At 41.5% G+C, this 11,543-nt stretch overlaps 1 protein-coding gene across 1 annotated transcript; it reads left to right on the top strand.

Annotated features, from left to right (window-relative positions):
• Positions 1–429: 429 nt before the first annotated feature.
• On the top strand, positions 430–10,887 carry LOC128106439 (40S ribosomal protein S23-like). Its single transcript, XM_052731962.1, has 3 exons — positions 430–879; positions 3,163–3,312; positions 10,768–10,887. Exons 1-3 carry the CDS (start codon positions 430–432, stop codon positions 10,885–10,887), a joined length of 720 nt encoding a protein of 239 aa, XP_052587922.1.
• Positions 10,888–11,543: the final 656 nt, after the last annotated feature.

Raw genomic sequence — 11,543 nt, 5'->3', positions numbered from 1 at the left:
CACCAAGAATTATAAGCATTAGCTAGCTAATTTTTCGTTGAGTGGATACACTACTATTTATTCAACCAGGTACTTATGTGGGGTCATATAGATTGTTAGCGCTTTCATTGTTTTATTAGGACAGCTGCTGTAAACCTCCTCTACCCATACTTTCGTCTTCATCCCTGACTGGATGTTCACTGATTCTACCAAAAGCAAGCAGTGACAGAAGCAATGCTTTACTAGCAGATCTCCAGGGGTCCAATATAGGGTTGAAAGTCCAAAGAAAGCTCTGGAAGCCTTGAGTCCTGAAAGAGAGACCTGAGAAGAGTCAGGGTTCTAAACAGAAATGAAGGAGAAATCAGCTATTGCATGAGGGAGCTACATGCTAACAACATGTAATTAAAACCAGGGGTCAGCTCCTTCGCCTGGGCCTGGGGTGCCGGCAGGATGGGCAACCGTCGCAGTCTTCATACCGCCATGAAGCTCCACAGTCACCAACAGTCCCAGAAGTGGCATGACACACAACACAAGGAAGCCCATTGGGGCACAGCCGTGGAGACCAATCCTGTTGGAGGTGCTTCCCAGGCAAAGGGAACTGTGCTTGAACACGTAGGCATTAAACCGAAACATCCAAATTCTGCTAACAGGAAGGGGGTCAGGGTGCAGTTCACCAAGTATGGCAAGAAAATCACAGTACCAGTGCCCAAGGATAGCTGCTTGAACTTCACTGAGGAAAACAATGATGTTCTGGTTGCTGGATTTGGTCAAAAAGGTCACGCCATAGGTAATGATACTCCTGGAGTCCTCTTTAAGGCTGTTCAAGTAGCCAATGTGTCTCTTTTGGCCCAGCACAAGGGCAAGGAGACAAAGATCATAAATTTTGATGATGGAAACACAGTAATAAATTCTCATATTCCGAAGAACAAAAGCAAAACTAGAGGTCAAAGATCACATGCACCTGTGGTCCTCCAGGGAGGACTCTGGTTGCCTAGGAAACAGAAAGGGACTGAAGTCATGCTCTTTGGTGAACATTTCAAAGTGGAGCTGAAGTGTTAGATGAAAGAATGGGATGGGGAAAGAGGCAGCATGGTTTTCTACCCCAGCCTAGCTCATAGAAAAGGCAATGAGGGGGTGGGGGTGGGGGGATGCTGCTGGAATGTCAAAGTCCATCCCTGAGGAAAGGGAGGCACTGTTGCAGCATGTTGACCTGTGACACAGTGAGATGTGTAAAATATAAACTTCAAAAAAAAAAAAAGCATCCTTTTGTGTCTCAGTGGTTTGCATCCTGCACAAGACACCAGAGAAGATCATAGCTCAGTGGTGTCCCCACAGACATCCTGACATGCTTTGATGGAGCTTCACAAGCTTTCCGGGGCCTGCAGGAAGTGGTGTTGGGTAGAGCCAGAGAGGAAACATAGGCTCCAGGACTGGCCAGGGACTTGCTTGTGAATGCATGTGCATCTCTTTTAGAGACAGGAAAGTAGGGCTGAAGCCAGAAATGAGGCAGTGGCACTCCAAACGTCTACCTTAGGAATGGAGGCAGGAGCCAGGGCAGCACAGGGAACTGGTGGACTGGAGCCTCAAACCGAGGCAGGGCTGAGAGGATGGAGGGCGAGTGTCCAGGAAAGGATTGCTCATGTTGTGTGGCCAATGGTACGTGAAGGGTGGCTGGTACAAGTGGCCACAGCTGATGACACCCACAGAATCACTTATCAGAAGCCCCCAGAGTCACCAGAAGCAGTCATTTCCAAGAAAAGCTAGCCTCTGCCCTCACTCGGAGGAGGTGGGTGAGAAAAGTCAGTCTTTCCTTCTCCCCCATCTCCACTACCCCATCCCCCAGGAGCACACAGAGAGCAGGCCCTTGCCCTGGAAGCACAGTCCGTTCTAACAAAGCTCCTTCAACACCCTGCTCCTGTGAAACCAGGGCATGATTGTGAGTGGCAGAAGGGGCGGGGCGGGGCGGGGAAGGAGCTGTCCCTGCAGGTAAATACACATGCAAGGGGACAGTGGGAGATGGCAGTAGGAAGGGGAGGAGGGGCAAATGCAGAGAACAAAGCCCAACAGGGCTGGGACGGATGTGGGGTGTGGCGGCTTCCTGTTAGTCACTTCACACTCCGCAGACAGCACTTTTTTTTTTTTTTTTCCGGCCAGATCAAGCTCACTCTACCTGTCTACTGGATTTTTTTTTTAAAATAACTTTAGATGAGAATTGTCACTTTCAAAGCATTTCAAACCTCTCCCAGTATTTAGCAGTGTAAGATTCAAGTAAGAGAACCCTGACAACAGTGTAAGCAATATCAGTTAATTTGAGTTACATACCGGCCAGTTGGGAGAAATCGCAGGGCTGTTGGAGTTGCTGCTAGGGTCTCCGGCCCTGAGATGAGTGTGTAGTTCTGACCACTTGTAGGACCACTTTGCAGGAGAGCCTAGAGCAGAGACAATGGTGATGTGCAGGACCACACCTTGCCCAGGGCTGCTTAGTTATGCATAGCTCTTGTCTTCTATTTAAACCTAAACTTCATTTCAGGACCCCAAAGATGAACTTGGGGTGGGGAGTGATGGCGCCGGACCTCTTTGCTCTTCTGGCTGATGGGACCACTTGGAGTAAGTCTCCCATCCTTGCTTTTCATCGCTGTGGCAGTCTCATTGGCCTAACTGAGGATGGGTGGCTGAACCTGGCTTGGTAGGGCTGCCAGAACTCCTCCCGCCGGCTAGAGTCCCGCTTTGTCAATGTGCTTAGTGTGAGAGGTATGAGGTAAGAAGGAAAGAAAGACAAAGGAATGGATGACTTAACCACACAGGCCTTAGTGGAGAAAGGACCTGTGCAGGGACAGTCTCTAGTCCAAGAACCAAAGCCCATTGTCCACTTACAGGCTGGGGTAGCTACAGGGTAGAAAAAGCGGGAAAGGGGGAGACTGAAAATTCCCCTTCTTGGCCTGCAGCTGGCCTTTGTTAGGAGTAGCGAGTGTTAAAGAATGTTGGTGATGGATAACCCTCTCTTGTGCCTGGCCATAACTGGGGTCAGCCAGTTGAGGAGGGCAAGAATGAGGAAAATTGAGTTACTTTAATTCTGGGAACCAAATTATTCTAGTTTGGGGCACTGTCGTTGTTTGACCAAGATGGAGGGGCTTTACGGAGTGGCATGGCCATGGTTAACCTTTCTGATTTTGTTTTTACTAGGCATGTGAGAAGGAGCCTGTAACCGTCATTTTTGTAACCATCATTTGCTGCAGAGGCAATGTCATCAATAAGCAAGTTTTGGGAAAGTCTTTGGTACTGGAAATTTTGGAGGAGGCTGATGCTGTTAACGTGTTTTTGGTGGGGTTACAGGTAAAGGAATTTAGTCTCTGGGATACAAAACAGGTTAGGTGGTTAAAAAGAAAGAGCTAGGCCTTTTAAATTAGGGTCCAGGAAAGCAGGAAGCCTTAGTAGTGGATATCGGAAGCAGCCACATGGCGAAAGTTAGGGGGAGGTTCTCAGAGAATGAGTGAAAGGACCCAGAGTGTCAGTGAGAGCATGCCCCAGCCTCAGCCAACATCCAAAAGAACAAGATGTAGAAAAGAAGGAAAAGGAAGAACGTCTTTTTCTGAGTAACGGAAAACGTGGGAAGGTTCTGCCTGGAGGCTAAGTGCAGGATACAACCCAGACTGCAGTCCCCGATCTATCCTGAGGAACACATTTGGAATTAGATTCTAGATTTTCATAGTCAACATGAGATATATCTATTGCCCAATTTCATTCCATCTCCTAAGTGATTGTAGAGTCCCAATTCTTTAAAGAAGAATGCTAAAGATATCTCCTCCTAATCAAAAGAATAAAATATTATAAAAATCAGAAAGCAGCATTATTAGGGTGCCATTATATAATTGAAAGGACTTATTCACACTTCTCCAGATGCTCCAGTGACATTCCCCATAGCCAAAGAAAAACCTTTATCATCCTTCTCTCCCAGTTTCCTTAATCCAGTGAAGTTGTCAAGTCCTCCTCTGCATTTCTTGGCCTTGACACTTGGGAGTGCAGGCAGGTCCTTCTGCAGAGCCCTGTGAGCTTGCCTGATGACATCAGATCCACTTGCTGGAGCTCCTGGAGCAGATACTGTGTTCCCAGTGTATCACAGCAGAGGCCAGGGCTGTCCACAGCCACGTTGTTGGCAGGGCTACACTTGCTCACATGATACACCTGCCAGGTTTACCCAGTAAAATAAAGCTGTCATTTTACCTTTTAAAATTAGTATCTTTTTTATTTAATATTTTTATTTTATAATTAACTTAATTTCACATATCAGCTACGGATTCCCTCATCCTCCCTCCTCCCACCTCCCAGCCCTCCCCCCAATTTATCCCCCATTCCCACCTCCTCCAAGGCAAAGACTCCCCAGGGGAGTCAACCCAGCCTGGTAGACTCAGCTGAGGCAGGTCCAGCCTCCTCCTCCCTACACCAAGGCTGATTAAAGTGTCCCAGCATAGGCCCCATGCACCAAGGACAGGTCCCGGCTCCACTGCCTGGGGGCCTCCCAAACAGTTCAAGCTAATCAACTGTCTCACTTATCCAGAGGGCCTGATCCAGTTCCATGGGGACTCCTCAGCCATTGGTTCACAGTTCATGTGTTTCCAAATAGTTTGGCTATTTGTCCCTGTACTTTTTCTAATCATGGTCTCGATATCTCTCCCTCATACAATCTCTCCTCTCTCTTGCCAATTGGACTCCCGGAGCTCAGCTGTGGATCTCTGCATCCACTTCCATCAGACACTGGATGAGAGTTCTATCATGACAGCCAGGGTGTTCGGCCATCCGATCACCAGAGCAGGTCATAAATCCAGTTACTCTGAACCTGATAGAAGAGAAAGTAGGAAGTAGTCTTGAACGCATTGGCACCAGAGATCACTTCCTAAATATAACACCAGTAGCACACTGAAAAAAAAACAATTAATAAATGGGACTTCTTGAAACTAAAATTAGTATCTTGTGGAGAGACATTGAAACTATATAAGGCCCTACTAGTGTCAATGATTCTTGCTTAGAAGAATTGTTACTGGGATGGCTGAAAATGGATGATGTTTTTCTAGTTCTGTTATTCCTCCTACATTTATTATTAGTTGATTTTCTTTTGTAAAGAGAAGCCTTCCTTTATCTCCTATTTATTTGCATGTTGGCTTGTATCAGTGTAGACTTTGAAATCTTATTTGATTATTTGTTATCCTTTACTGTCATTTATTTTTATTATTTAACCATTTTCTTTGAGAATCTCCTGCGTGTACACAGAGAGTTATGGACATATCTACCTCCTGTCTCATCAACTCCCCTGTGCTCCTTGCCTTCATCATTGTAGAGGGCGTGAGGTCCTTGACCTTACAGATAAGCACTAGGAAAACCAGGAATATTAAACACACAGAGCTGTCTCTTCAAAGTAAAGCAATGTATACCTGTTTTCCACCCGGAAAAGCTGAGGATGGATGTAGTTAATAGCCTGGTAATCTTCACTATCTGTAGGGCCAGGCCACACCTGAGTCCACCAGACTATTATGTTTATCCCAGACTCTTCCTCCATAGACCTTTATCCTGAGCACTGTTTCTCAGGCAACAGAACCCATCTTTATGGAAGAGGCCATATGTACTCTGTAAAGATTTTCAATGTAAACATGTCTCAGCTTTGTTGTAGACATGGGATTGAGTTAATTATCATCAGGACACTTTTTTCCACAGTTGTGCTGTGCTTAAATATGCCTAAACATGCCCAGCGTCAGATTCTAGAAGTTTGACCCAACACTGGCTATTGAGTCGTGTTGAACTGAATTTCCTTCTTGCCTCAGGCAGATACTACTCTGCCAGCCCTGGTGTTTGCAGAGACCCCTACACGTTATGCTAATATATATAAGACAGAAGACAGCAGTTCATAACACACTTCCCCATGACGCCTCCATTGTCCCATACTTGAGAAAGTGTCCATTTTAATGTTCAGGTACTTACTTTAGACAGTTACTAAGGAAGGCTGCATTTAAATGAAATGAGAAATTTTAAAAGGCAAGAAAATACTTGTTATTGTGACTTTAGTTTTTCATTTATTTATGAACTATATTTTATTTGTATATATTTATCTTTTCTTGCAAGTTATTTGTGCATACCCTGTGAATTCCATTTATAAGAACCCCTGTCAGTTAAGGGTATTAACCCTTCGTTTGACAGAGCATTGGACACTGCTTATTGGGAGGATACAATAAACTAAAAATCTTACCAATAACATTTTAGCTATTTGAATCCTTTACAACCCTCTGACATAGTGTTGTTATTTTTATTTTGTAGATGAGGAGGGAAGAGGGCTTAGAAATATTGTTCATGGATTAGCAAGTAAGGAAAGCTAATATTGAAATTCAAATTTGTGTGATTCCAAAATTTATATTCTTCATCTATATTTTGGCATGGTGGAAAAACATTTTAATTTTTAAAAGAGTCTTAGGAGAACTAATATAAATCCTAAGTCCTTTTAATATTGTAAACATGAACTCAGTTACTGTAATTTTGTCTTAGATTCAAACATAGATTCTAGCACGTTGGTTTGAGATGTATCATTGTATTTATGACGTGGTACTAGTCTACATTTGTGTTTTATGATGTATTTGGGACTCTGAACAGTAAAATGTAGAGAAGGTAAATGCTTATGTTAAGGCTTACTGAGAATAAAGGTCTGTTTTGTTTTCCATAGTTTTAATTAACCTTGACCAACTATGGTCTGAAAATACAAATATAAATCTCCATAAATAAGTCATATGTTTTAATTATATCATAATTGCTCTATTTCATTATTAGTTTTGCTTTTGATCTTTTTTTAATTATAATGTTTAACAGAGAACTTCATACATGCACGTAGTGTGTTTTGATCAAATCCACCTGTAATCCCTCTCTTGTGCTCCTGAAACTTTCCCCTCCTTACTTCATGTCCTCTCTCTGTCTCTCTGTCTCTCTGTCTCTCTGTCTCTCTCTGTCTCTCTGTCTCTGTCTCTCTGTCTCTGTCTCTCTCTCTCTCTCTCTCTCTCTCTCTCTCTCTCTCTCTCTCTCTCTCTCTCTCTCCTTTTTAAAAACACAGAGTTCATATGCCTGTATGTATAGGATCTAAGAAGTCATATCCCTAAAGAAAACGACTCTCCCTCCCAGGAAGCCGCCAATTGCCAATAGCTTCTCAGGTAGGGGTGGAACTTCCTGAGGTCCTCCCCTGGTGGCACCACTCACTATTCAGCTAAAGAGACTGTATGACTATTTTTTGGCTAAGGAGACCGCATAACAAAGTTCCAGTTCTCATAACTTAGCTAAAGAGACTGTTTGACTGTTGTTTGGCTAAAGAAACCGGGTGACAAAGTTCCAGTTTCTGGTTGGGTAGACAAAGCACCACTTCCTCCTTTAGTTTTATTACTTAAAAAATAAAATCATTTGTATAGTGGTTTTTGGATTCACTGACTTGTTTCCTTTTGCCCTCAAAATATTGATGATCTAAGATGGTCTGAGAAAAGAAATAAGATGAATAAGTTTATGGAAAAAAGTAATATAAAACCTACACATTGGAAAATATTGATGAAATGGCTGAACAGGATGTTCTGACTAGATCCCAGAGATGGAGATGAAGATTGGGAAAGTACAAAGAAACCCACAAATGAGTTTGGGAACATTTCCTGCTTATTTTGTAGTGAAGATACTAATGCTTTTATAGATATAAAATGCAAATTTGAAAACTAAGAATCAAGAAAAAAGATATGATTTCATATTATGAGTTAATCATTAGAAGATTATAAAAATAAGAAAGAGGAATGTTGCAGAAATCATATAGACATATAAATTAGGATATATATACATATATATAAAGGTTTAAAATAGATAATATAATTTAATAAGAATTTTTGTTTTGCTTCTTGTAAGTTAAGAATTAGCCTTTTAGATTCTAATTGTCTGGCAACAGTGACCATGAAGAAATATTAAAGGAATCTCTTCCCCCGCCTAGTTAAACTTTGTCTACTTGCTCCAGGAACTTGGTTATTGAATTTTATGATTATGACTTTTTAAGGATGTTTTGATACGTGTTGGGAAAATAGTCACTGATTAGATATTTTTTGAAATGCAAATATAGACTGATGTAATCATTGTTGTAAGATATAAAAATAAACTCTGTGGCCCTTGAAAGAGAGAGATACACATGTATTCTCTCCCATACACTGCCTCCTGGCGCAGTAACAAATAAAATATTTGCAGAGGCTCAGAAAAAGATTCAAACTGCTGTCTGGTGCAACTTCTTTCTATCGCCTGCTACGCCTATCCTTCTTAAGTCCTGATCTTTACTGGAGCTGGTCCCCGACACAAGTGGTGCCTGAACAGGAGACTTGAAGTAGGGTAAGTATTAATAAGGTGTTTCCAGTGTAGCAAGGATCCCACTAGTGTGCTGCAGATCCCTTGGTTAAAGAGTAAGGCTGGGTGGTAGTGGGTAATAAGAAAGAATTAATAAAGATCCCCTGGTCAGAGAATAGGGCTGGGGAGAGTATATAGAGAAAAGAAAAATTAATACAGTGGGACAGGTGGAGTCTAAGGAAAGGAGACTTTTTTTGATATTTTAAAATATACTTTGAAAAAAAAGAAAGGAATAAAAGTCAATGAAAAACAAGTTTGTGAATCTTTACAGTTGGTGCATGAGATTAGTCCTTGGTTTCCTGATCAAGGTTCCCTAGATATTGATAATTGGGATAAAGTAGGAGATTAGATTTTGGTATGAATGGTCACAAGTCATGCCTGTGAACGCTTTAGCTTATTGGTCATTAATGAAGCAGGTTTTGGCGCCTATGGAAGTTGGGGGTTTACCTAAATGTAAAAAAATCTTCAGAAACCTTGCCTCAAAATAAATCTAGTACTCCTCTTTTATTTAAAGATCCATTAGAAAAGGAAGTTAACAATGACAGAGAAGAGATAAGGAGAATGAGGAGTCTTTTCAAATAGAAAGCGAAGGAGAGGAAGAGGAAATTTAAAATGTTAAGGAGGATTGGCCACCTCCTTTTCAAAAGACACCTAAAAAGAGGCCAAAAATAGACAAGGAGCCCTGTAGGTTTTGCTGCAGCAGTTAGAAAAGTTGCTGGAGCAGGGAAGCTTTAGTTAGGTGTTACCAGTAATTTTTGATACAAATGATGAAGAGATGCCTGTGTGGGAGCCTCGGCCTTATAAATTAATTAAAGAATTGAAACAGGCCGTTGTAGCATATGGGCCCACTGTTCCTTATGTTTTAACTTTGGTGGATAATTTAGGAACTTATTGGTTAACTCCTAGTGATTGGAATTAGGTGGCCAAAATCATGTTTGTCAGGAGGACAACTTCTGCTTTGGAAAGTAGAATATAAAGAAGTTAAAAGTCAGATTAGTGGGCTAGAGAGATAGCTCAGTGGTTAAGAGCAGCGACTGCTCTTCCAGAGGTCCTGAGTTCAATTCCCAGCAGCCATATGGTGGCTCACAACCACTTGTAATGAGATCTGGTGCTCTCTTCTGGTGTGCAGGCACACATGCAGGCAGAACACTGTATACATAATAAATAAATAAATCTTAGAAAAAAAAAGATTAGTTTACAAAAAGAAAAAGATGTTACCCTTCCTATGTTGCTAGGGGTACGAGAATGGATTACACTTGAATCACAATTAAAAATACCAAAAAAAGAATCTTACATTAATAACCATAACAATTGGAGTTGTCAATCTTGGTCCATGTTATACTTGTGGACAAATGGGTCATGTTCGTAGGACTTGTCCAACTAATGGTGGTCATTTATCAGCCCCAAGGGCTATGCCTTCATGTCCAAAGATATCTTCTTGGGGAATGGTTAATGTTCCAGTCACACTCTGCCCTCGTTGCCAAAAAGGCTATCATTGGCAGAAAGAATGCCAGAAACAACAATTTCTACCTTCTTATTTAAATTACAGTCTCTTCTAACTCATAGGACAAAACCCCATTTTATAGGACATTTGAGAGCACATACTATTTTACCTGGTCCATTAACAGAAGGAAATCACTTGGCAGATTCTTATACACAATCTATAGTAATGTCTGCCTTACAAGAGGCCATGGAGAGCCATGCTTTACATCATCAAAATTCACGGGCTCTCCGACATCAATTTGGCCTAACTCAAGAATCTGCTAGACAGATCATTAAGCAATACTTTCATTGTCCTGGATTTGTGCCTTCTTTATTAATGGGAGTTAATCCCAGAGGATTATTACCTAGTCATCTTTGGCAAATAGATGTGACCCGTGTAAATACTTTTGGAAAATTATCCTATGTTCATATATATGTAGATACCTTTTCACGTCTTATTATTGCTTCTGCCCATACAGGAGAAGCTTTTAAGGATGTTTCTCAACATCTTTTTTATTGCTTTTCATATATAGGAATTCCAAAACATTTAAAAACTGATAATGCTCCTGCTTATACTAATAAGGCTTTTGCCTCATTTTATGAAAAGTTTGATATTAAGCATGCTAATAGCATTCCACACAATCCTCAAGGTCAAGCTATAATGGAACAAACTCATCAAATTATTAAACTACAGCAGGGAGAATTTAAATGTTTCTCCTCATCATATTTTATCTCATGCTCTCTTCGTAATTAACCATCTTAATCTTAATCCAGAGGGAGTTTCTCCAATGTCTCTTCATTGGGAACTGGATAAACCAAAACAAAGACCTATGGTAAGATGGAAAGGCAGCAGAGTGGAAAGGATCAGGTGTTCTCTTAAACTCTGGGAGGGGATATGCTTATGTTTTTCCTCAGAATGCAGAATCGCCCATTGGGATCCCAGATCGCCTCGTCAGGCCATGTGGACCGGTCCCCGAGACGGTCATATCATGTCCTGCACCCATATTGGAAAAACGAAATGACAAGAGAATATGAGCGATTCTCCCACTCAGAATCGACTTCCGTTCTGCCACCATCAAAAACGCCTGATTCTACAGATATGGTTGAAAATATTTTGCCTGTTTTTGCTCGGCTTCGTCTTCACTCAAAGCGACGTGAGCAAGGCCGCTTTGCAAGATCTACTCGTCAAGAGTTTTTGCCAACATGGGGTCAGATTAAACAGCTTAGTTGTCTGGCTGAACAAATTCTTGAAGAAAATAATTTTCAAAAAAATCCGGCTAATCTTTTCCTGGCTATGATCTCTTTGCTTACTATACGGGTACGGTTAGTTTTATTTTTAATTATTATTGGATTCCCTTGTTTAGTGGGAGCGGAGCCATTTTGGGCATATTTGCTTGACCCACCACCATATTTTCACCCTGCCTCCTGGGCACAGGGACCAATTAAGGTAACCACAAATGATACACAGCTTATAGGAGGTGATGACAGTAGTTACATACTGTTTAAAAGTCAAGATGCCAATTATGAAGGTTATTCAGAGATTCCTACCATTTGTTTTTTTCATACTAACAAAAGTCTCTCAAAAAAGGGTTGTGTTCTCTTACGTCAATGCACACTAGTTGCTGATTCTCCATCTCAGGAACAACCTGGCTATCGAGATGTATGGAGTCTTAAATTTATGGGGCCAATAA

This window comes from Peromyscus californicus, unplaced genomic scaffold (assembly GCF_007827085.1).
Source record: "Peromyscus californicus insignis strain IS unplaced genomic scaffold, ASM782708v3 Scaffold_12__1_contigs__length_115047231, whole genome shotgun sequence".
Taxonomy (NCBI): domain Eukaryota; kingdom Metazoa; phylum Chordata; class Mammalia; order Rodentia; family Cricetidae; genus Peromyscus; species Peromyscus californicus.
Note: the sequence above shows the minus strand (reverse complement) of the source record. Positions and strands in the feature narration are given on the sequence as shown.

Coding starts and splice junctions, on each gene's coding strand:
- LOC128106439 (XM_052731962.1), top strand. CDS start 430: ATGGGCAACCGTCGCAGTCTTCATACCGCCATGAAGCTCCACAGTCAC. Junction 880..3,162: donor ATTTTGATGATGGAAACACA/GTAATAAATTCT, acceptor TGTTTTTACTAG/GCATGTGAGAAGGAGCCTGT. Junction 3,313..10,767: donor TGTTTTTGGTGGGGTTACAG/GTAAAGGAATTT, acceptor GTTTTTCCTCAG/AATGCAGAATCGCCCATTGG.